Source organism: Meleagris gallopavo, chromosome 4, assembly GCF_905368555.1.
Source record: "Meleagris gallopavo chromosome 4, MGAL_WU_HG_1.1, whole genome shotgun sequence".
Taxonomy (NCBI): domain Eukaryota; kingdom Metazoa; phylum Chordata; class Aves; order Galliformes; family Phasianidae; genus Meleagris; species Meleagris gallopavo.
The window spans coordinates 61,104,550-61,130,892 of NC_139407.1; the positions used below are offsets into that span (position 1 = coordinate 61,104,550).

At 41.4% G+C, this 26,343-nt stretch overlaps 1 protein-coding gene across 3 annotated transcripts; it reads right to left on the reverse strand.

Moving 5' to 3' along the window:
• Nucleotides 1-21,893: 21,893 nt before the first annotated feature.
• LOC104910871 (homeobox protein HMX2-like) lies at nucleotides 21,894-23,978 on the reverse strand. Of its 3 annotated transcripts, none has more exons than XM_085223544.1 (2): nucleotides 23,705-23,978; nucleotides 21,894-23,216 (listed from the first exon to the last, which is right to left on the reverse strand). In XM_085223544.1, exons 1-2 carry the CDS (start codon nucleotides 23,892-23,894, stop codon nucleotides 22,651-22,653), a joined length of 756 nt encoding a protein of 251 aa, XP_085079670.1. In that variant the 5' UTR covers nucleotides 23,895-23,978; the 3' UTR covers nucleotides 21,894-22,650. The 3 variants fall into 3 exon arrangements, with proteins under 3 accessions (XP_085079670.1, XP_010708821.2, XP_085079671.1); XM_010710519.3 differs by having other exon boundaries at nucleotides 23,684-23,976; XM_085223545.1 differs by lacking the exon at nucleotides 23,705-23,978 and adding an exon at nucleotides 23,329-23,676.
• Nucleotides 23,979-26,343: the final 2,365 nt, after the last annotated feature.

Genomic DNA, 26,343 nt, shown 5'->3' on the forward strand with positions numbered 1-26,343 from the left:
GGAAGATTGGTAACAGCAGGAGCTCAGACATACTCCTCTCAAGGGAGAAAAGGCAGGATCATCTCAGAGAGCAAGAAGAGACCACGAGCACAGATGCTTTCTAATTATGTCACAATAGGGAAAGTTTTCATTTACTTCAGTTACTTAAAAAATAAAGGAAGTAAATATATATTTTTTTTAAATAATGCATATGTCAGCTTGTGAGTTCACCATTGTCAAAGTGTTTTCAGAACTGTTCTCTCCTCCCTATCCTCTCACGTCCCTCCTTTCCAGATATACAGTACTGCACCTTGCAATGTGCATGCAGGTACATGAGCATGACAAGAGCAACTGAATGAAATAGCTGTTATTCCCAAAAGTAAGAGCAGGCAGAAGAGTGTGGAAACTTGTATTCTTTTCACTGATTTGGAAGTGGGGGTTAATGTGCTGAGTGCTTTGAGACCATGGATTTGTTCCTGCTGCTGCTGGGAATTGTTGATGTTTTCCCCTGCTCTTAAAAAACACAGCTCACAGTGGCAATTTACATGACTTTGCTGGTACAGATACTGCGTACCCACCAAAGTCAAAGATAGAAATCCTGCCTGAGATTACACTGTCATTCCCAGCTTTCATGTTGGATTTCTTGTCTCTACTTGAAACTTCAAATAGATCCTTATAGATCTGACACCTCTTTTCTCCCAGAGTGTATGATCTGGTTTTTGGAACACAAATGTATCTATCCACTTATCTGTACTTCATTTCACACCTAACTAATTTACCAGGCTAGGTTCTGATTGACTCTTGCAGAAAGTTCTGCTAACGGTAACAAGCAGCATTAATAAAATCCACTAACCAATTTTGGTTCATTCTGTAACTTTTTCAACAACTTCTACTAAAACCAGTTGGCCTCATCTTCTTGGTTATAACCGGTATAACAGATTACATTTTTAGCTGATACAAGCCAGTGCAAAATCCACATCTGATAAAAATATCCTGAGTTCAGGTCTGCTGCTCAGCTGTAAAATGTGCAGCTATTATCCTTTCCTTTACTTCTGATATTTCCATGGTCAGAATTCATCTTGAAAACTTGTCAGTGAGGATGGCTTTGAGCACTCACTCATACCAAGATGTAAGTAGATTGGCCTGTGGCAATGCTGCCACTCTGCAACAGGAGCTGAACAAGAACTGGACAAAAATGCAGTGCTTAGCTCATAGAGACCCACTCCATAACAACACTATAGAAATGTAAAAACTACTGCTGCTACTAATAATAGCAACCAAGAGCAAACAGACTCCTCTGCGAAATGGGAATTAAATTATTGATGTAAGCACCTTTCCTCCACAGGATTTGGAGCATTTATCAAATACAACAATATAGGAAATTGTGACAAGAATACAAGGTATAACGTGCTATGCTATTTCATTAGTTTTAAAGGAACCTTGTTCAAACAGAGCTTTTGAAAGTTACTGTGGAAACGGGGGGGTGGGAAGAGAGTGCCTGGAGATTGCAGATGGGAAATCCGATGCTCAGGTCTAAAAGTGAACAGTGTCTGGTGTCTATAATAGCTACAAATGAAGTCAATCAATACCATGTACAAAATACCACTATAATGCTCTATAGTCTTAGATATCACTAAATGAATACAGATAGCATGTCTTCATCTGAAGTACTTTGATCAGATGGAATATAACATAGATTTTTGTCCCTAACAAAGCTCTACTCAAAACAAGACACAAAATGGAATGGGCTAGAAGGTCGTGTTAACCTTGTGGTTTTATAGCAAAGCACAGTGGGAGACAAAAATGGCCCAATGTTTAGAAGTTTTGCACATGGGTAGAGCCAGAAAGTCTGGCTGCTATCTGTTATCCTAGCATTAGCAGGCAAAGGAAGAAGCGTTAATGGGGGCTTAAGGAAAAGATTGGTAACTTAATATTAGTGAACCAATACGTCTGTCACTTTTGTGTTCGTTAGTTTGATGAAGATGTCAAAACTTTAGGAGACTGCATGATGGAAATAATTCTAGCCATTCCCAGTTAATGGCCAGCACAATTTCTATCTGCGTACAGTCTGCTTCAGCTTTCTCCACCGGTGTGGATCTGCAGAAGGTGCTGCACCGTTTCATACTCTGGCTGTATTAGGCTGATCAGTGCATTGGAGTGGAAGAAAAAAACTGGTTAGTAGGTTGTGTGCTATGTTGGGAAAATATTGAGAACTCAGTTACATTTAATAGAGAAACATTTCTGTTCAATGCCAACTTCAGTACATTTTCTTCCATTTCGTATAATTTTACAAACACCGGAAAATGCACCTTCCTTCTAGATAAATCAGAGAAACATTTATGTTGCGTTGGCAAACTGAAGCAGAATGATTCATTTTGAGAAACACAGCTACCTGCATTTGAGTTTATTATAGAAATGGCATCCCTCCTTTTTTATTCCCATCAGTGAAGGTAAATGTTAGTACCTGGCAGAGCCAGATCTCAGCTTGCAGGTGGGAGCTTGGGGCTCTGGACACTCTCTATATCCAAATTCATTTCCAAATTGAGGTACTTTACAAATTGAAATGATTCTTTCAAATAAGAAGCCTTCACAAGAGGATATGTGCACCAGCGCACATGGCCTCAATGCTCAGATCTGCCATGCGTATCAACACCTCTTTCTGCCCCTAACTGGGATTAAAAAAAGGATTTCTGTACAACTGCCATCATTACTCTGCTGTGAAAAGAATCCCCGGCCCTCCACATCTCAATGACCTTTCAGAATACCTTTCCCATAATTTTTGTGGAGACCCAGTGAGACTGCTGCTTCCATAGAGTGTCATTATCACCACCATAATAAACAATCTTTATGGCCTTGAGCTAAATGTACTTTTTCAAAGTTAAAGAGCGCCGATCAATACTTTCATTATCTGCACTATAAATTATCCATTAATGGAAGCTCATTAGGAAAGGCACCATCTTTTTCTCGCTGTACCTTGGTGTTGCTCTGGGCTCACAGCTGGCGTTTGCAGGTTGTATGCCTTTATGGGGAATGTTTTCCTCAGAAATGGACAGTAAACTTACTGGTTCTCGGGTCTCCACAAAGCAAGGAGGAAAGAAAACAAGGAAGAAGCAGCCAGAGCTTTTTTTTTCTTTTCTTTAGTCACAGCTTGAAGGCAAGGAACAAGTCATAGCAAACTACTCACCTGCTTTACAAGCTTCTAGTAGGAGCGAGGCTGATTTCATCATTTCTCCCTGAAAAGGAAAGAATACACCAGGAGCACATTCTTCCTCCTCATTCAGACAGGAATTACTTAATTTAGTTGCCTTTAAGAAGCAGAATTTGGACCTTGAACTCCACAAACTGGTCACCACATCTAGATTAAAATACCAGAGGATATTTAGTTCTGCGGATTTCACTGAATCCTTTCTCAGATCTCTGAGGTACCGCTAATTCCATCAGAAAAGCAAACAATAGCAAAGTTGCTAGATTCAACTATCAGATGACTTTTTAGGCACACAGAGCCAATTAAGGTAAAAGGGGAAGTAGAAAATGTAATCAGCTATTTTCCAAACATGAAGATTCACAATATTTCATCCACATCAACAACTTAGGTGAGTTTTTTATTGTTGCCGTTGTTGGTTTTTCAAGTGTACATTAAAGTCTATTGGGATTAAATTCATTTATTAAGGATGATAAATCCAGAATATAATTATATCAGCTCAAACAATGGTATTTGCTTCCTGAGGTTCTCTCTGCTGTTACCTACACAAACCATTCTACAGCTCAAACCTTTCATAGCTCTAAGGCATTTGGGAAAACTGGAAACTAGTAATATCATGTAACTGTATAGTTAGGTATGTTCTAGTGCTTTCATCTGTGGTTGAACTCATCCTGCCTATCTATATATCAGATATTCCTCCTCCCCCCCAAAAAAAGGGATATGGTAGCCAATAACACTAAACTGAGAAAGTGACAGGAAAGCTCACCTCAACCAACTACGTTGACTGCTTAAAACACGCTGAGAAGAATTGGGAGCAACTGCATTTGTAGTCATTTATGTGCTGCCCAGACAGCACACAAACGTGAAATTTCCCTGTCTGTAAAAATACTCTTAACAAGCATTTGTCTTTATTATTTTTGTGTGTGCATGTGTTTGCCCAATTTGCTACCCTTTTATATGCTTTCTTCATATTCTTCATGATGAAGAAACTGAAGAAAATAGCTGTTACACCATAAGAAAGGTTTCTTTAACCCCTTGATCATTCCAAAGGATGGGCTTCAGTAGCCCCTGGCTCAGTACAGGCCCCAACAGCAGCGTACCCTGAGCTGTCAGAAAGTCACAGCTCAAATAGACTCAGAGAAGCGCATCAAGATTATTGGTAAATGTTCAGCATTTGACTTCATGTCAGCAATGAAGCATATTTGTATCAGCTGCTTCCCTCTGAGTGGGATGTGAGTGATATTTCTGCTCCACATCACACTGGAGAACTGCCTAAAGGACAAGCAGAACTGCAGCTACACAAGTCCCCAGATTCTGCACTCATTTATGCAAGAAGTAGTTGATGGGATGGGGAGAAAACTTCTTAGTGTAAAGTCAAATTTTCTTCCACAGTAGTTAAATTCTGGATTGATTTTTTTTTTCTTATTGATAGCACCTTTTACATTATTAAACTGTTGCATCATTCAGGACATCTCTTGATTTTCAGCAAACTCTTCATCTTAGACAGAGAATCACTAAGGTTGGAAAATGCCACTAAAATCACCTGGTCCAATTGTCCATCCCTCTCCACCTTGCCCACCAGCCATGTCCCTCAGTGCCACATCTACACATTTCTTGAACATCTCCAGGGTCTGTGACTCCACCCCTGCCATCGGCAGGCAGCCTGTTACAATGCCTCATAGCTCTTTCTGAAAGGGGCTCCTCATATCCAACCTGAACCTCCCCCAGCGCAACTTAAGGCCATTACCTCTTGTCAAGTGATTCTAAATGACCAGAATATATCTAGAAAATGATTTTGTAACTGTGACATGACAAATCTGTTATTTATTTTATTCACATTGTCATTAAATCTGCAGTTATGCCGACTGTGCCAAGCAAATAAAGCAACAAAGTTGTCCCATGAGATGTGAATGTGGAAAAAGCAGCTGAATCACTTTTTGAAATTGCTTTCCTGGGATAATTATTTATTGCTTTAATTCAGTGTCATATCAAAATCAAACTCAGTTTCATTTCTTGTAGCAACTGTTTCTCAACAATAAAAGTGCTAGTATTTTCTTAAATTCTGCAGAAAGCCCAGCTGAATGGAATAAATACCTTCCTCAGAGTCATTCACTATAAACTTTCTCATTTTACCTCTACCAAACTTAAAAAAAGAAAATTACAGATTTATCTTGTTATTTATGATGAAAAAAAAAAAAGTAACTTCCTTGGGAAAGAGTACAAGGAATCATAATTCAGCATCAAATTGCTAAATCATATCACCTGAAAATCACTGTATTATTGAACATAATCCACTTTTAGAATTTCACGTCATTTTCTAACTACCAGATTGCCCACTTGTTCTCCTTCCCTTTCTTCCTCCCATGCAGCTCCGTACTTACACACGATATCATGAATCATGTTTTCTCATAGATGGTATTTCAGAATGTTTCTCCTGTCATTTCCTTTGTTTCTGAATTAGCTTACTGTTCACAGGAGTATCGTTATGACCAAGTGGCATGGGTCCAGCTACCACCTCTCCAGAAGCGATGTTTTTTCCACAGTTGAGCATCCAAACCAGATCCTCACTGCTGTACTGTGGCACTGCAGCCACTGCACTGACTTCACTCACACTGCAAGAAATTAATATGTGCTTTCATCCAGCTATTTCAGAAATCAGTCTATACCTTCAGGTTTTAGAAGAGACACTGGGGGCAAACAAAGGCTGAGACTCAGTATAAGTCCTTGTGGGACTCAAGTTTCCCATACACATTCATAAGTCTTCACTGACATATACAACCATGGGTTCAGAATTATTTTATTCACCTGAGCAATTAACACTGGTCAGAACAACTTCCGTGGAGAATTATTGGATGTGTGGACTGAATATAACACATAAACCCTCCAAGTACTGTTTATTCAGATGGGAACAGCAATTTCTTACCATGAATGTTGGGGAAATCGCAATCTCTTTCTAACCAATTTTCTTAAAGGGAGAATGTAAACTCTCATGAGTTATTTTTGAGTTGCTCTCCTTTATAGTTCAAAGCACATGATGAGGATGTAGGGGAATATACAGATTACACCGTCATCCCATAATTCAAACCTGCAGAAGCAGAGACAGACGGGGGAAAACTTCCGTCATCTATTGCTAAAATATGTACTGTATAAACACTATATTAATTACAATAAAAAGAAGCAGTGTGAAAAGCGAAGGAATGATGAATGCTACAAGTGGCATCAACGCACAAGATTTGTCTGTTTTAATACTTCTTCAGCATAACACTGTAAGAAATGCATATTTCATTCACTGTTATTATTGCTATTACGGTCAGTGTTACAGATGGAAGGACTGTCACTGAGAGAAGTTTATGAAGGTGATAAAAAATCAGTCCTAGCTGACAAACATGAGAAATAACTGGCTCCCTGATGAATGTCTGCCCTAATATTTTGACTTGTTGATCTTTCCTCAGTTAAAAAAAATAGCAACAGAAAAAGCTGTTAGGTGGATCATGGAATGATAATTTGAGACAAAGATTATAAATTTTCTGTTATGAATAAATTTTATCTTCTCATTAACTCAAAGTGTAACACTGTAAAGAGAAAAAATAACTTCAGATAAAACGTGTTATGCAAACCATCACAACCTTTAAGATTTCTGGCAAATAATAAATTACAGCAAAAAGAGGATGGAAAATTCAAATGAAGAGTGTTCTCCTGCAGTCATGAAAAGCAAAATGTCACCTACAAATAACAACCCTGAAGATGAGAATGGGCTAGAGCTTAAGACACTGCTTGCTATTCATAGGCTCATTTCTGCTCCGAGTTCTGACAGAAATTTTCTTCCCATCTCCCCTAAAAATAAAGAAAACACAATATTTGTTTTTCTTATTTAGATCAACTACGACAAATATTAAACTCAGTTTTATATTGTGAGCACAAAGCCACACAATGGATCCCTTGGGCTGAGTCTTTAGATATGCTGCAATAAAAATATATTGCTGTACTTGTCTAAAACACAAAAGAAAAAAAAATTAAATTCAAGCGAGGTGGAAAAAAAGTCAGAACTTAGCAGCAGTAGCTGTCATATGTAACATCTTCCATGAGCAATAGCAGGCCTGCCAGCCTCAGAAACTATTTTTGGCATTGTTTCTACTGTACAAAGAACAAAATATTAAGGGAAAGATGGATAGAAATGGTGCGGGCCACCAAGCTACCACTTCATAGAAAGCACCACAGAAGACAAATTATCCAAACAAAACATGCTTTATTGTGGTAGGTTGAGTTTTGAGTCAATTTTCCAGTTGAAACTTTTGTATAGAAGTGACTAGCCGCCTGGCTGGGAGAGCACAGTCCAGTGCACACAGAGAGAGGAAGATGGAGACAGGACTAAAGAAGTTACACTGAATAGACCAAGAGCAAAACCAGGGAGCCCTATAACTGTGCTCTGCGTTCAGTGTTGGGACATAAAAGAGCTTTTTCTCCAAAGCTTGACTTAAGAGTCAATGCAGGGAGCTTCTAATGGGTTTGAGAGACAGGAAGAGAAGAACAACAGAGAAATGAACATTTAGTTCTAGGGATAAACTCATAAATCAGATGAGACAGAAAGAATGAGAAGGGGAAATGAGCATCCAAGTCAAAGCAAGAACTTCAGAGAGTCCACGTAGCCTCAGTTATTCTGGATTCATGTGAACTGAGACTTTCAAGCTACCATTGAATTGTGATGAGGAAAATAAGGCCAGATACAGCTGCAAGACTCAGCATGCTATTCAGAGGAATATGACACAGTTGCACAAAAGAGTATCAACACCATGCAAAAATAAAGGAACTTCTAAAAGTTCTCTGAATGGAAGCTGCTTAGGAATTGATCCCATCCTTTATGCATTAAGGCAGAAAGAAAATTCATGCACACACTTTCTCTGATGTCCTTAATGAGACATTAGGGCTTTAACTGGTGAATGAACAGCACAGATGTGGCATCACGTTTCTCATTCAGCTTTAACGTAAGACACATGCAAGTTATTTTTGTTTGTATTGGGCTGGCAGATGCATCCATTCGAAAAAATGTGCAATGGGAAGCTTGCTAGACAGTGACGCAACACGATGTGCAGCGCCAAAGCAAACTCTGTGTCTGTTTCTTTTCACAGTGACATTAAATGAATTGGAAATAGATCCACTGAAGTGACTGGAATTACACTCATCTAGAAACCAAACTTAAATGAGACTCCCACACAGTATCTTTGTATAAACAAGCAAGCCAAGATGTCCTCGTTCTGCAGTTCTCCTTTTCACTGATCCAGTGGTGCTTTGGAGCAGTGCTATGCCTACAAACATCACCTAATTCTCTTCTTCAGAGGAGACTTCATCTCCTCTCCTGGCTTTCAACTTCCTGAATTGCATAAGAAAGGGATGTCTGAATTCTTTACTCTCTTAAAATGATCTTTACTCAAAATTGTATACAGTAAAACAAAGCAGAACATAGCCCACAAGATTCATGGGGAAAAAAAAAAAAGTAAAGCACCTTTAGACTCCTTTTTTTTTTTTGCCACAGACTTTCTCCATTCAGCTCTCTCATAGCAGCAACTCCTAACAAAGCTGTGATGATTTACACTCTATTTTCATTAGAATGCTATTACAAATGCTCCTCAGTCCCCCAGAGAGGGGTTTGAGATCATATAGATGTATGAAGAATCTATAGAGGCTTCACTTTATTGCAGACATTTAGCAATTGTGGTCATTGTTTCATTTAGGAAGCAGACATACGTGATTCATATGAAGTTTTATTTTGTGTAATCTGGGGCTTTTTTCTGTTACTTCCAGTCAGAATGCTGAGGCAGAGCTGAAGGAACATGAACTCAGGTAGATATTATTCCAGAGTAAAGGCTGGTTTGGCTTATGCATATTATGAATCTCCTCATATTATGAATCTTGTCCTTCTTCAGGATGAAGACCCATAAAAATTTTGTTGTAGATAATTTTATTGAAGTTAATTTCAGCCTGCAAATCTAAAAACAATTATTCATACATCTAACTTGATACACATGAGCAATTCTATTGATTCCTCTTTATCTTGAGTTCAGTGGAACTACTCACATGTGTCAGGGTAAGCAAAAGTGTGTTTGCAGGACAGTGATTTAATTGCTCTGATCTCCATTCTTTTTTTAGCTATTCTTCATGAAGGATTAACTTCTAGAGAACCCCACCGAAAAGGATAGTAAATTTTCCAGCTCTGGTATTTTCCAATTAAATTTGCAAGCTCTCCTGGAAATGTGCTTCAACCATTCCAGGACACATTACTGGGAGGTAAGTGGATGAAGACCAGCACCTGAAACAGGCAGAGAATCAAGATATCAGATCTTGATGTTTTGCTTTGGTTTTTAACACAGTCATCCTCTGAAAAAAAAAAACCTTCAATGTTAAATAACTAGCATTCTTTTCTATGTATTTAATATTTTTATGCTTTAAATCCATGTGCATACATATGCAAAGCTTGGACTGCAACATGTGATATAATAGCATATGTTTGTAAGCTACTATGAATATTCACTATGGGCTGAAGGTAAGATAACTGTCTGGTAAATCTTTCTGTCTTTGTTTTTTTCCCTTCTCAGAGTAATTATATATTTGCCATCTTGTAAGACTGAATTTCCAGTACAAAGTTCTACTTTTTTATTCCTTTTCAACACTGAAGATTGACACTGCCTTTTCCTTGCCCTTTGGGGAGTTTGAATATCAAGAGGAAATACTGAACACTGAATCTGTTTCTCCGTGTACAAACCAATCTACCCTCATGCTGGCCATGTTCAAGAAACTGCATTAGGAATTTTCTTTTTATTTTTTTCTGCTGAGAAGGAGAGGATGAAGGAGGAAAGAATGACCAATTATAAACTCTGTTGTCTTTAGATGAAAGAACCTTTTTGTGGTATTCTTCAATCTCTTGTTTGGGCTGTCAACAGCAATTTGATAAAGAATGTTCCTATGTCTGACCTGTTTTTTCAAGATAGTAACCTATATTGTGTATCATCTAAAGACAGGGGATAATCATCCATTATACTCGGTACTGCTGTTCCTGCAAGCTGAGCATAGCCTTTAAAACTCAGATAAGTTGATTGATAGTTGTGTTGAGAAAGCTGCTACTAATGATATTTTAGTTAAAGGGGAAAAAAATTAAAGTTTCTTTAATCTGATTCTCCCCCACCCCCAACACCACACTTCAGAGGCCAAAGCTCATGATAACTGTTTTGTGGTGAATGGTCAATTGTTACAAAATTCTAATTGGTTCTGGGTCAGTCCCTTTGAAATAGCTGCTGTGCTCTAGTAATTTTTTCAATTAATTCTTAACAACTGACAAAACTTTGGATCTTGTCAAAAATCATTCAGATTTTTATAGTAGGTAAGAACATGGAACAAGATTAGCCTGGATTAAGAAAGATTCCTACATACATTATCACCAAGGTCATAATTATAGTTTAGCTCTCGTTTTTTTTCTTTGCTCTCAAAATAATGAGTAACCAACTCTGCAGGGTTCTTTTCCCTGTAAGTATTTATGAAATACTTTTGTAAGGATGAATTGTAAATGCATATGTGTATCCCTTGGTTGACTTATAAATAAACTGTACAAATACGGATGTCAGTTAGGAATGCCTCCAGGCAAATTTTCACCAAACTAGATTTTTGATCCAGCCAAGTCCTGGGCAGAACAGGACCTGTGTTAGTGAATCTTACATCTTCACTGACAGAAATCAAGAAGACATCAGGGAACAGATCTCCATAGGTGTTACATGACAGCAGTCTCAAGATTTCTTCTATACTTTTTTCTGTTCCATTTATAACTTAAATTCTACTGAATTTGGAGACTTCAAAGAGATGGAATGCGTTGAAGTATAAAGTCTTCTCTCACCAGAAAGTCCCCAGACAGATGATGAAATTACATTTCAGGCCTCTTTTCTACAGCAGAAATTAGCTGCATGATCAGAAACTGAGTATACTAATTGCTTACCCATAAAGCCAGGAGAAAGTATTTATTAAGTTGTTCAGTTGTTGGTTTTTTTTTTGGTATAGATTTTTCCTTCAGCAGACACCTTAAAAATGTACAGCCAGACACATCAAGTCATAGGACAGATTAAATCAAGCGTTTATTAGCTAATTTGAATAGATTATACGTACCAAGTTAACTGTAATTATTTTCACAGATTTTGTAAACTAGTTATAAAGCTTAATTATTTTCACACTATCTAGATCATAATAGTTGTTTATGCATAAAGCTTGAAGAAATGAATTTTGGGTCCTCACAAATCCTGCTGCAACTCAGAGGCAGATACATAGAGTTAACCCAAGCTATTGTATCTTTTTATCATTCAATCTGATCATAAATTGTTGTCCACCACCACGCTGAGATTATCTTTAACCCACTTCATGCATTTTCAACCAGCTGTAATGGCTCCATGTTTCCTGTACAAAGATCTATTCTGATGGTGGTTTAATACATTCATTTTGATCTCGTTCACTGAAAACAGCAGTCTCACCATTGATAATAACCAATATATTAGTCATCATGTAAGTGAAATATGTTTGTTCTAATCTAACCAGAAATTAGGGTCAAAACAAAACAAACAGAAAAAACACCTTTCAAGGATTTCACATTCGTTACATTCTTTTTCTTCAAATGACTAATCTGTGCTCTCTCCTTCCCTCTACTTCTCAATATATTCTTACAGAAATAACAAAAAATGTAAATATCTGACTTATGTTTCCATTCCTTTCTTCGTTTCTGGTGTAATCGCTACTTTACTGTTGATGGTAACTTTTCGTGTTAGTATGTGTTTCTTTGTTTTGCAGGCAAGTCAGGACCAAATTCTGAGAGATGTTTCTCAAAATTACTCCAAAGGGAGTTTTTCATCAGGAGAGATTTTATCATCAAACAACATAAGTGTTCTGGTTTCCAACAGCAATGTGTTCTCTTCTCAGGATCTACAAATTGAACTCAGATGGTACTCATTCTGATATTTATAGATTCCAAAACATTGTCAGAGAGGATTCAATCTCCTCCTGAGGAGTAGGGCAACTTCTAATCAGTTCAGTATCTGTATTCCAAGTTCTCAAAAACCTGTCATGTTTCAACTATTTATAAAAATTGCAAGTGTGCAAGCATACATAAGGCATGGAGAAATTGCATGATTTTTCACCCCTTTTGGACAATGATAAAGAAAGTATAGTAAAACATATGCACTTTTAGAAGAGATATAGTCATACTTTAGACTTATTTCATGCTCCGGAGAGTGGTCGTGAAAGTCTGTCAATGTGCACAAAGCTGGGCTATTCACAGCTAATTCTTGCTGGCCATGTCAGACCCCATTTGTCACACCCACGCATGTAATGCTGCACTCCTCAACGTTTTGCTTTGGAACTGATCCATGGAGTATTTCCAAAATACAAATAAAATTAATATAGATTCATTGGAAATACTGCTGTAACAGTCTGTATGCATTGATTTGTGCAATGGAACGAGGCTGGGGATGTGGGTACTGAATTCTGTTAATATCCAGGTATGTCCATTGTTTGAGCCCAGAATGTGAATTTCTGTTGGGCTAGTCCACCTGAAATCCAAAGACAAAACACCTCTTTGAATTCACAAAAGAATGCTAGAACAGTTCTGAATTTTTCTTCTCTCTAATCTTTACTGATTTTTTTAATCTGTTAATGAAACAATTTTCCAGACCCACAACATTGTCATTTAAAAATTATTCCTATCTCTAAAAATCTTTCAAAAAATGAGGGAAAGGATAATCGCAAAGACTGGAAAATCAGTTTCTTTAATTTGTCAGTAATTCTTTTCTACTTTAGACATTTATAAATGTATTCAGTAGATCTGTAACTTTTTGGTCTTCTTTTAAGAAAAAAAAAGCTTTATTTCAAATCATAAAGTTAGCACTTGTCATTTTGAAAATGTTTCACCTTAAGATTCTGATGATTTTGCAGCGTTTTCAGAATGCCCTGGAGGCAAGTAATTCAGTAAAAGACTTCCTTTCCCTTTAAGGGTTTTGGATGAATCAGAATTTGCAATTAAAGTAACATTTTGCTGCAGAATTTCTTGCCAGGTCTGCAGCCAGTATTCCTGTCTGAAGGGAAACAAAATGAAGTAAGGAACACTGAGATTCTATTTAAAATAGCCATTCAAATTGTCTTTCACCTTGTAGGATATCAAATTTCTGTAGGCCTGGCCTTTTGTCTTCACTCTGACACAGGTTAACCAAACAACCAGTTATGGTTAGTTATCTGCCCCCTGTAATTTTTTATTTCTTAGGGTTCTTTTCATAGAATCATGGGATGCTTTGGGTTTGAAAAGTCCTTACAGACCATCTAATTCCAACCCCCTTCTGTGGGCAGGGACACCTTCCAGTAGACCATGTTGCTCAAAGACCCATCCAGCCTGGCCATGAGTACCTCCAGGGATGGGGCACCCATAGCTTCTCTGGGCAGCTGTGCCAGTGCCTCACCTTCCTCTGAGTAAAGAATTTCTGTCTAATACCTAATCTAATCTACTCTCCTTTAGTTTTTAATTATTACTTTGTGTCCTATTACTATACTCCCTGATAAAGAGTTCCTCTCCAGCTTTCATGTATATTAACTGTATTAATAGGAAGGCTGGGTGGTCCTTGAATCAGTATTACCCACCAAATGCATAGCAAGACAAAAACATTATTTAGCATAAAATTGTATCACTGAGACACTAAGACGCCTCTAATTCCTCCTGCCCAGGAGCAGAGGTGATGGGAAGACGCCAACACTAGCTCCAGACACCTGCCGTAGCAATAAAAATATCATTCACATTTCATTTGATAGCCCATCTTTTTCCACAGCAGTGATATGTACATTGTTCTGAAAGTAATGCCTTCTATTTATTTCCATGGAAGATATAATAGGTACAAAAAGCACAACAACGCTATTTTATAAGGCAAATTCTCAGATATACAGCTGCTTTTTTCAACATAGTCATCATCACCAGGTTTGTGGATGAGCTGATTGTGACGGTTTTCATTTCATGGTGTAACAGCTATGCATGGCCATCTGGAACATGGCTTGTCTTTCATGTCACTGTCGCCACTGCTGAAATGCATCACCCACCACCTCACTGTGCTCACATTCACTGTTTGGTCTTCATAAACGTTCAGCAAGTGAACACAAATGAATGTGAATGGGTGCTGCCATTTTTTTCTGCATGGAGGAATCCAGCAATACACCTTTGCTTCAGCTGCACTTCCATGTCAGACACCACTTTGTCAGATTGCCCCTCTGCTGCATCTGTCACACAGCAACAAAATGTAATGGAGTATTGGTGGGAAGAATCACCCTTTTCTTCCATATCACCTCTGATAACACGGGCCAACATAAAATAGGAAGCATTACTTTTTGATCATTCCCCATATATAAGGACATTGGCACCAGTATGAGTCCAGCCAACATCTTTTCTAGAGATTTGCCAGCTTTCATGGTATGTATGTTCCCTTCATACCGATTTCAAGTTACTTAATGTTTATTATGTATATTCCCCTCACACCCATTTCAAGTTACTTAATGTTTATTCAGTGGAGGACCTCTAATCACACTGCCAGCATCATCACTAGTGGGTGATGCACTTCCATTTTTCATCCCCAGGATCACAGCCAAGACCTGTCCTATTTTGCTATGTTAAATACGTCATAAATTATATTTCTGCTTTACCATTTTCCCTTGGCCACGATACTCAGGGCAGTGGGGTCATCAACAAATGCTCTTGAGAGAGGTACTGCTTACTTGAAACTAAGGATAGGAGCCATAGATCTGCTTCTGTAAGCAAAAATATGTGGTGTTATTGATACACTGTGGTTGCATTGCTTAGTGGAAGTGGAAGTGAAATAGATAGGTTAAGAGACAGACAGATAGGTGGATAGGTGGATAGGTAAAAAGATTGATTCAGTAAATAAACTAACTGGTATATTAAAATGTTGATGTTGAGCAACAATAATACAAAGCACTGTTAACGTACTATATTGAAGAAAATATATGAAGAAAAGGAGACAGCAAAATTTGTTAAACTATGCATCACCAGCTTACACACTACTTCACTGGATTGTGAGCATTTCTGGTCTACGCGCTTTGGAAGAAAACAAAGCAGAATACACACAGTAAAACTTCAGGAAAGAGTAAAGAAAAGCCACATCAATGATAGAATGATTGGATAGGATCCCAGTTCATAAGCCTGGGGACTGGAAGAGATTACAAAACAAGCCCTGATGACACCATAAACCTCTTCAAAGTGGAGGTTTCAAACAATGTGAAACTGATCAAGCCAAGGAACTTCACCTAAAACTGCACATCAAGTGAACTGAGCCATTCATTAGGGTGGGGGAAAATCATACTAGACAAAAGAGAGGTAATGGAGGTAATTGAGGCACCATCACCAGAACTATTCAATAATAGATTAGATAAGTAGTTGAAATAATGTAGGGGAATATCCTGCATGATGCGGGGAGATGAGCTAAATCACCCAAGAGGAGAATAATTGCAATTATAGATCTGTTCTTCCATCACTAGAAAAGCGTGATGCCAGGTGATAGTACTATTTTTATTAAAAACTGAAGTGGAATGTACATACTCCTGAAGGTAGCCAAAACCCACATGTATTCAGTGTAGGAATAATAAATGATCCAGTTTCACAGACCTATGTGCTGTAGTGCTAATTTTTGCAGAATCAATGTTGTCTGACACTGGAAAAGGACTCGATCTGCAAGGTTTGCTGAGGAAAAGTCCTTGCTCTTTCATTTCATTCGTACTGGGAGAGTTCCGTGCTTGATTTGTGAACCCGACAATTTGCTATAGTCTTGAGTATTTATAAAAAAGACCTTTGAAATATTTGAGCATGTAAAACAATCTGGGAATAAAAACAATATATTCCTCCGGGCCTCGTAGTAGAAAGCAAAAACAGCAGTGGAACCTTATTGCTAAGAAACTTCAAAAAGGTGCACGAATTTCTCATTTTCTTTAGCTGTTTCTAGGATCCTGTATGGCACATCTCAGGTCTTACTGCCCAGGAATTAAGCCAGGGTTTTCCTATCACTTTTACTGAGAGAAGAACCCAGAAAAGACCCGGTCAAAAGCAGAAAGACAATTTTTAATTACTTAGTATCATTCCTCCATAGGCTTGCTCGGTGCGTTCCTCAGCTTCCAAGATCTGTGAGGGTGGGAGTAATCTAATCAAGTCTGACAACAGCACTTGCCAAAACTTAGTTTCATTGTAAAAAGCCATATGTTAAAAAATGTATGGCTTTCAGAAGTTCCCAGACCCTCTCCCCTAACTGCTTTCACTGACAACATTTCTCACTGTTTGCTTTCAGTAATCCCAGGCTAGACTTACGGTGGAAGGCACTTTCAGTTAACTCAAGTGCAGTCCACTGCTGTTATTGTCACTGTCCTAAGTGGTCCCCTTCATAATATGAAGTCAGTGAATTCAACAGAAAGCATGACGATCCATTGATCCTGTCATCTGACCCAGGTCAAAAGATTATACAATAAAGGGACAAGCAGACATATTAGGGACCTTTCCCCATTGATTAGATCAGAGTCCAATAACTTGGCAAAGTATACCAATGTCCTAACTGCATCAGCCATCTGGTACTTCTGACAGCGATGCTCATGGATTCCCTGTCTCTTCTGAGACAGAAAAGTGTTACGTATGCAAATAACTGAGAGGGAGATCAGGTTTCATTTATTAGAAATCTTCATAAAGGGTGGCATTCGTCTTGATGGTTGTGTAATATGGTTGTATAAAGCTTGTTGATACAAAGCTATATAAACTAATGCCATTTTTCGTATTGATTCAAAAGTCAGATGTAAGCCTGCAAAAGCAGGCACACATGCAAAGTGGTTATTTAATAACTGAAACTGAATGCAAGTATTTAGTTACAAATCCACAAATTACAGGCTCTTATAAAAACACAAGTGCGTCCTACCACATCACATTTCCTACTGAGTAATTAGGTTTCTTTGCATCAATAATTTGTACATAATGACTCTAAGCAACTCTTGATTCATACTCTGATATATCATAACAAAACCAGTCAGAGTGGTTCACTTCTCTTGTATAAAAAGTTATAGAAACCATAGAATTACAGAATCATAGAATCATAGTATGGCTTGGGTAGGAAGGAACCTCAAAAATCATCTAGTTTCACCCTCCCCCTTGAAATAATTGCATCACATTATGTGTCAGGGAAGTCGGACAGTCCTGACTGTACAAAATGTTACAGACCAAAATAAATCAGTTTTTTACTATGTAGCATTTTTCAGTATCCTATTCATGACAAAACACATGGAAATATGTCTGAAAATGTATGAGCAACCCTTGTTCATTCAGTTGTACAGATCTCAGTCTGCATGTAAGGACATGAAGATCTTCATCAAATCACACAAAGAGTTCACTCCAATTTCAGCAACAATGAAAGGTACAGTGGACACCACAACCCTAAGGAAATAATAAGACTTTAATTTGTGAGTCCCAACTGTTGATTTGCAATATCACTGTAAAATTTTCATTTATCTGCCCAAATGGGAAATAAGGAATATAAAATAAGGAGTAACTTGAAGAACTATATATTTTACAGTGTATAGCCTCCACATGTGTATAATGATATACATCATCTAGAGGTCTGGAACTCAAAAAACATTATGATTAGCTGGGAGCTAAATGTTTTCTGCGTTTAATATTGACATTACCTAATATATATATGTATATAGGGACTGGGTTTTTTTGGTTAAATATGGTTCTTGTATCTGCCCTACAGATGGCAGTTAAAAGAAATGAAAAGCTGGATCTGGCAGATCTGTGGAGAATAGCCAGGGTGGAAACTGATCCAGTCAAAAGTTGATCTTCATCACTTGCTATGGTGTCATCCCTATTTGAAAAGAGGAATGCTGATTCAATAACTTAAATACAAAATAGCAGAAGACTATAACTAAGGACTTCTCAGTTGTTGTTTCATATGGATACATCCCTTACAAAGCTCACCCTTCTGACCTATATAAATCTAAGAATGAAAGCAACAAAAGCCTCAAAACTGTGGGAAAGTATCTGCTGCTTAAAAAACATCATTTGTTCCTAACAATTCACAAATATCTCATGATAGAACTTTGAGTAGACAAAGATGGCTTCTGCCCCAACCAGATCAACTCAGCATCACTGTCCCAAAGGGCATTCATGACCCCAGCAGACCATGGAAAACTGCGATCCAGATGTGAGTTGGTACAGTGAGTGCTTCACTTGAAGTTCCACCACTGCGTTTGTCCTCAAACCCACACATTGATTCTGATTTTTGTGCTATTTCACAGTGGATTTTCCTTTATTTTTCTCAGAATTTCTGGTAATATTTGCTGATATCTGTTGGATTTTATATTAAGACTAGCACAAATGTAATTGATTTGTTAACAGAGAAGAGGCAAAGCGTGATGATCCCCCCATGAGCTGATTATGTTACAATTGCCATTTCCCATGCCAGAACACTATTTTCTCCAGCTCTGAATTCTTCTTTGGCATAGGAGATTTTCAGATTCTTAGGGGCAAAAAAATATTTCCCTGGATAGTACAGCAATGAATGGGGCCCAAAATAAATATTCCTCACACAAAATTTTTTATTCATTTATTTTTTAGAAATAGACAATTCCTGGGTTTTTATTCTAAGCAATTTACTTGTGATCTTTACTTTGATGGGACAGATGAAATAGTGAACATTCTCATCACATGATATAAAAGTGTGTTTAATATTAGATGGTTGGACTGGATATCTTGAAGTTCTTTTCCAGTCTTGGTGATTCTGTGATTCTGTGATTAGTATTGAGGGAAATGCAGATGCACTGATCAGTGAGTTTCTCTCTTTTCCAAGCTTCTCCATAAAATTCATATATTTTTTCTTTTCAAAATAGTTCCTATTTCACATCATATTTATGAGGATATTACTACCTCATGTACTTAACATAGGAAAAGATTTTGAGGACTCAATCTGGAAAATTCATCGCTAAATCCAACATTTTCCAGAGGTCATATCTGTGCCTTCTAACTATGAGGAGAACAGAATTAGGCCCAACCCTAGTTTAACCTGCAGTCAGCCATAGAGAGGCGAAGAGGGACTCTCAGCTTTTCAAGAACATATATATACAAATATTATCCATAGCCTCACAAATCTCCTATAGGATATAGGAAAGTCAGAAGAATCTCCAAAGCAATGTTGTGATAAATTCTTACCTTTCCTAAATTTGATTAATTGCAGCAAGATTCAAAAGATTCTGTTCTGGCAAGTAAGGCTATGACTCTCTATTCTCTGCCTAATTCCGGTACTGCTGCAAGCCTTACCATAGATAGATGAAGTCTTTTTTCCATTTATCAACATGTAAATAGTGCAGTAAGTTCAGTACTTTCCTAAAGAAGGAAGTGAAAGTTAACTAAAGAAAAAAACAGTAAATCCAGGAGCAGGGGAGAAGCAGGTGATTTGCTGCTGGAAAGAACCAAGGGCAATTCTGAATAAGTTTTCCATCTGTGGGCGTTAGGGCATTTTCCCTCACCTTATGAGGGTGAGTACCAGCCTGGGTTGGAACGGGGATTTCTTCAAAGAGATGGAAGAGAGAGAGAGATGCAGTGATTTTTCATCCATTGTATTGCGCTGTTCCACAAGTAATGCATTTATATATGAATTCAATGGCTTTTCAGATTTATTTTCCCACTGAGAATGGTTATGTTTTTTACTGTCCTTATTTTAGAAGGCTTGTATCTCTATTTTCTATTTAGTTTAGCGTTTGAGGGCAAGCTCTCATCATATATGTGCACTGCCTAATGTTGGATTGATTTAATTTTCTGCGTTTTGGTTTTATAAATATTCTGTGAATTGATAAGCTAGTACTAATCTCCTGCTGCAAGGTAGCTAGCAACAATTTCTTGATTTAGTAAGGAACAATTTATAATTGCAAACACGCACGTTTTTAAGTCTAAAAGTCAGTAGTATTCAGTGGGATCAGAATTGACTCCTCAGCTGGCAATCCTGATACACTGGGAACCTGGCATTCCCGGGAGAAAGCCAGCCCGACACTAGACTTGTTAAACTCAGTAGCAGTAGTACGGGTTTTGGCCAATGATCGCAGCACTATCAAATCTATTCTGAAAGGGATGAATATTTAGGGGATGTTTATTTACTTTCTCATCAGGTGTTTCAAGCATCTGCTAATGCCCCTGTTAACTCCACATCTTAACTGGACAGCAGAGTGTTAGGCACTGGAAGCACCCATGCAGATCTCTTTCTGTTATATTTACTATAAAATAAACTCGTTCCACGTTTTGGGACTGCGTTTTCTTTCAGTCGCCTGGGAAACTCTGCAAACGGAGGCAAATAAGTAGAAGAGAGGGCAAGAAAATGAGAATGAAAATGATCCGATAAATACGGTGAAAATAAATTAATTGCCGAAAAGATATTTTTTACATTATTATCTTTCTCCATGGATATATCCGAGGCTGAAGTTCTGGGGAAAAAAAAAAAAAAAAATTATTTGACCAAATTTTAGTTTCATCTAAAGAACTGAAGAGACCTTTGTGCGTAGGTGCTGCATCTGATGAAACTCCCATTGCTACGGATTTTCTCCCTATCGGAATAGATTAAATTCGGGGCAGTAAACAAGTAAGCATGTGTCAGCATTGGAAACAGTAGAAATAACAACTAGAGGGAGGCTCCGATATGGACCGTCAACTATTTTAAAAATTAAATTAAATAAATAAAGGGAGAAAAATAGGCACGCATGAGCCATATCTCATGTGCTTTGGAAATAGTTGAAATACGTCTCCAAATGGTTTTTGCCACACAAACTCAGGGGATCTTAGTGGCTTTAACCAACTTTAAACACTCAGAGCAGAAAAGAGGGGACCGGAACCTGAGAGTTGAGCTTCGCACAAACCCGAGCTGCGCTGCGCAGCTGGCAGCTCCCGTGCCCGTTTGCACCTCGCGTATTCACTTTTGTTTTCCGTGCAATGGCCTCGATCGTTCGTTTTGGGGTTTTTCCTTGTTTGTTTGGTTTGCATTTTTTCCTAGATCAGGAGCACCCTGAGATGCTTGATCCCGAATACACCGATACACCTTCTTATACTTGACCCCTACTTCAAGACTAACCGAAAGGAAGGAGAACAGGGCAACCAAGGCGTGCGGATGATTGCAACCAGGAGGAAATTTCACCCCGGGTTTGCGAAGGAGCCGCTCCAGAGCTCTCGGCACAGGGGCTGCAGTAGCACCGTTATGCCCTGCATGGCACCTGGCCACAGTCCCGCCCTGGTAAGGAATCTCCAGGGCTGCCCTGAGCCGGGGGATTCCGCTGCACGGAGGTTCGGTGCGCACCCGCGCTAGCTGGCCATTGAAATGAGCATGGAAGGAAAGTGGAGAAAGGAAGGAAAATCAATCCTCATCAAGTCCAAGTACCTCTTCCGTTCTCTCTCTCTCTTTTTTTTTTTTTTTCCTCTCTCTCTCTCTTTTTTTAATTTTTTATATTTTTTCCCCTCTGGGAAACTCAGCAAGTTACCCATTTTAGCACGCGCTCCTGATTTTTGCCGTATCACAATTGCACGTTTAACCTTCATTTTTAAAACAAAAACTGGTCGATGCAGTCTAGGAAACATCTTTCTTTGGACACTGCCCAGGAGCGGCTGTACGGAACAGGCATGAAGCTCGGGTTTCTGATAGAAAAGCTTTATTTCCCAATTCGTAATATAAAGCGTTTGAACTCGGAAACCAAAAGAAGACAAATGCGGTTGGAAATTTTAAGGGGGGGGTTAAAAAAAAACCACTTCGGTACAGTAGGGCAGCAGATAAAATAATCCTCTGAGCTATCGGGGGCGGGGTTAGCATAAGGAGCATGAGTAACTTGTGTGCAAAACATCAGACGGGCCCTGATTTGGGAACCGGTTAGCACAAAGCGTGACAGAGGACTTGTTTGGTTCGAAAATTCAAAATTCAGAGAAGCTATAGAGATTCAGAGAGTTGTCTGCATTTTGATAGTGTCAGAGATGGGGAAATATTATTCGGGAGGGGGGGGGTACTAAAGGCGGAGAATGTGAGATAGAGGAGAGTACGGAGTGGATGGGGCTGTAACCAACGCTCTCAGGTGGAGGCACGGTGCGGGGGCAGCCGCGATGACACCATTCCCGTGGGCTGAAGCAGAATATCGTCTTTCCTAAACCGCGGCCACGGAGGGGCTGCGGAAGGAAGGGAGACACAGCACATCCCGGTTTCTTTGGCAGCTCCGTTCTTCTCCGTCTCGAGCAGAGGGCAGCGCTCGTTGAAGATCTGACACCGCGGCACACGGCGTGTGAGGGACCCCGGGCCTGGGAGCGACTGCCGCGGGTCGGGGCGAAAGCGGACGGTGACACGGCGGGGCCACAGGGAACATCGGCCCCCGTCAATAGGCAGGGCGGGGGCCAGGGGGAGACGCTATACGTCCCCCTCCAGCAGGCTGAAGTGCTTAACTGGGCCGGGAAGGCAGAGGTAGGGGACGGCGCTGCCCGGATAGAACAGAGGGAAGGGGAGCGGCAGCAGGCAGCGGCTGAGCAGGGCGCTGTCCTTGTATAGGGCCGGGAAGGAGAAAGAGGCGGTGGGAGGCGGCGGGGGCTCTCCTGAGGGTTCCGCTTGGCCCGGACCCTCGGGCTCGGCCGACAGCTGTCTCTTGAGCTTGTTGCGACGGTTCTGGAACCAGATCTTCACCTGCGTCTCGGTGAGGTGCAGCGCGGCGGCCAGGCCGGCTCGTTCGGCGCTGCTTAGGTAGCGCTTCACGTCGAAGGTGGACTCCAGCTGAAAGACCTGGCTCTTGGAGAAGATGGTCCGTGTCTTCTTCTTGCCTCCCGCCGCTGAACACCTGCCGCTCTCCCTGCTGCAGCCCCCAGAATCCCGCGGCGACGGCTGCCGGCATCCGCGGAACCTTTCCGTGGAGAGCGGTGAAACCGCGCCTTCGGCCTCGGCATCCGCACGGCGCGGCCCTTCCGCCCGCAGCCGCTCGCTGCCTGCAATGGCAAAACACAGCGTCAGCCCCCCACCCCGCCGCCGCCGCCCCGCATGCACGCACCCGCGGCCGGGGAGAGGGGCCGAGGCCGGGGACTGCCCACCGCCCTCCACCTTCAGCCTCCGTTGGGAGAACTCGTGGGGAGGAGGGAGAGGAGCCCGCAGTAAGCATCTGAAGGATCTCTCTCTGCCGCCGTGAGTCGGAGTGGGAGGGGGCTCCGGGACACGAGAAAAACGACCAAGGAGGCCGGGAGGGGCCTCTGAAAGCAGGTGGTTTCGAGAGGGGTTCATGTCCTCCCACGGAGCCTCACTTCCTCGAACTGCTGCGGGGAATGAAGCCCGTGGGTGTGCGTGTGCCCGCCCCACCCGAGCCTCCTGGGCGCGGTCCCGTTTGGAGGCCCGCGGCTAAACCTCCGTCCTGGGTGGGTGCCTGGCTGCGACCGGACTTGCGGGTCTGCCTGCTTAGTACCCGAGTCGCTGGAGCATTTACTGGGGTGGTCCTCCGCAGGCCGCTCTTCTTCCTCCTCCTCCTCTTCGTCCTCCGGCAGCGCGCAGCGGGACCTACCCTGCTCCCGGCCCTGGCAGCGAGGACCAGGCTGCAGGATGCTGTCGATGCTGAAGGCCGACGTTGGGGCCAGGAGAGGTTGTGGGGCTCCGCGGCCGCCCCCGAGCTGCACCATGGCGCGCTGAGCCCAGCCGCAGGAGTGGCGGCTGAGGGAAGGCGGCAGCCGGGGCGGAGGGAGGGCTGGGGAAGGGGGGAGGAGGAGGAGGGGTCGGGGAGGAGGAGAGAAGGGATGGAGCTAGAAGGAGCCAAAGGGCTGAGGGCTTAGGGAAGGATGCAGAAGGAGAGGGAAAGGAAAGGCCGTGAGGAATCGCTGAAAGGAGGGAGCAGGAGGGAAGTAGAGAGGGAAGGATTGGGGATTTTTTTTTCCTGAGAATGAGGTTTCTTAGGCAGGGGGGAGTGGGGCAAGGCAGGGCTGAGTTCCCTGCTCAGCACCTTCACTTGGGGAAAGATAGATCCACGGAGCCCAGGGAAAGGCAATGAGGAGGAGGGTGGAAATGTGGGCGTGATGGTTGAGGGAGAAAGAGATGAGGTGAGAAGAGTTGGCTGTGAGAAGGGGCGAACGGAAGGAGGGATGTGGGAGAAGAGGGTTTGGAATCTGGAAGAGTAAAGAGGTGGAGGGGAAATCTGCACAGAGGACAAGAGTGACAAAGGAGTGAATGACAGAAGACTGTCATCAAGAGGGAGGAGGCAGTGAACAGGCACTGAGCAGAGGGAGAGAGACAAAAGCAGAGAAAAGGAAGGCGAGATATGGGAACGATGGGTTGGACTCGGTGGTCCTTGTGGCTTCCTTTAAACTCAGGCTACTCCATAATTCTAAAAAATGCAGAAATGGGTTAGCAGAGGAGCAAGGGGAGCAATCAGCCCACAGGGAATTCCGAGCAGAAGGGACCCCTTCGCTGCCGGGTGAGCCCTATGATGTCGGGGCACCTCGATCCCTCCCACGGGTGCACACCTTCTGGGGGATGAAAGAATTACGCTAGTGCTCCAGTACTCTTTAGGACTTGGGGAGCTCTGTGGTATCCGCAGAACTGCTCCCCACCACCTACTAACATCACTTTAAAAACCTGTTGCATTATACCAGGCTGGTTGTTCTGCTGAGTTAGAGGTGTCACCAGCTCTTCCCACTCCTGCAGTCCTGTGCAAAACCAGGGGAATGTTGTCACCGGCTTTTTAAAAAGCCTTTTAGTCCCAGTCGCGATATTTCCACCACGAAAACTGCTGAGGGCGAGAGAGCAGCTCTTGAAAAAGAGTTGACAATAGAAGTGCTGACAGACTCTTAAATATTGTTACGCCGGAGATTCCGTGAGCTGAAATCGGGGCTTCTTAAGGTTTCGGACCGCGTTAATCTTTAAAGCTGTGGTTCTGGGGAGTGCGGTTTGCAGCTCTTTTTCATGAAAAATTGTTACACTTTTGAAGTGCACTCAGATTTAATGCAGCCGCCTGACGGAGAGCTGGATTTATCCCACCAGGCGACAAAAATAAAAAACCTCCTCTTCCATTAACACGGTCATTGGCCAAATGCCTGAAGTCGTTGCGTTTGTCTTGCAATGCCTTGCGCAAGCTGACGGGGCCGGTGGGGTGGAAATGTCCCGTTAAAAGAGAGTGCGAGGGGAGGGCCGGGAAGCAGCGCGGAGAAATGTGAAGAAGCTGAAAAGATGAATTTTCAGCATGGGGAGAGCAGCCCAGGGTACAGCGAGCCGGGGGGTGGGGGGAGGGAAGAGGCTTTGAGGCTCCATCTCAATTCACTTTCCGGCCCCAAAAGGCCTCGGGCGAGGTGCACACCGCTTGAATACAACGATTTTCCTACAGTAGTTAAAGATTTTCCGACGCTGGGATAGTCTCATCCAGCGTTTTTCTTCGCGCTGTCTCCGAGTCCGAGGGGCAGATCTTTTGCTTTTAATAATATATTCCTCTGTTAGAAGCTCGAGTCGAGCGGAATGGAATCCTTTTTACCTGAGAAAGCTTTTTACAGGAGATCGGTCGGCATATATATCCGCATTGCCATTTTTTGCTCAGGGCAGGAAAAAAAAATAGGCTACTCTCAAGCTAAATCTCATTGAATTGAAATCTGATTAGATTTTACAGAAAAGTGAGAGTCTGCCTTTACTTGGCTTATGGGATCGGGATCACTTTATCCCCGATGCAGCTGGCAGTAAATAGGCCCTCTCTGGAGCCCGCAGCCCCTCTGCAGAAGCCTTTAAGTTGTCTCCTCTCCTCTTCTGGGACACAGCCCAAGGAAGCAGGTCCCAAAGAGAAGTGCTGTCCGAAAAAAAAAGTGCATTAAAAAAACAAATTAAAAACTCAGCAGCTACAAGTGTCACACAGAATGGGGCTTTTCAGGGGAAGCTTGTCTGAGCCAACCCTTCACCTCTAGGTGCTGGACGAAGCCAGGGTCAAGCCTTCTGTGACCCCAAGACAGAACATCCCTCTTGGAAAGCTTTTGTCAGCCCTTAAGGTCAATCCAAAGTCGGATAAATCGCCTCCATGCAGTGCCTGCACACCATACAAGAGGTGTGCAGAGAAATCCTGGAGGGGATTTCAGAATAATGCAATACCTGGCTGCT

Excerpts from the sequence above, each read along its gene's own strand:
- LOC104910871 (XM_010710519.3), bottom strand. The coding sequence starts at position 23,894 with ATGGTGCAGCTCGGGGGCGGCCGCGGAGCCCCACAACCTCTCCTGGCC. Across the intron at positions 23,217-23,683 it reads TAAATGCTCCAGCGACTCGG|GCAGCGAGCGGCTGCGGGCG; the intron begins GTACTAAGCAGG and ends TTGCCATTGCAG.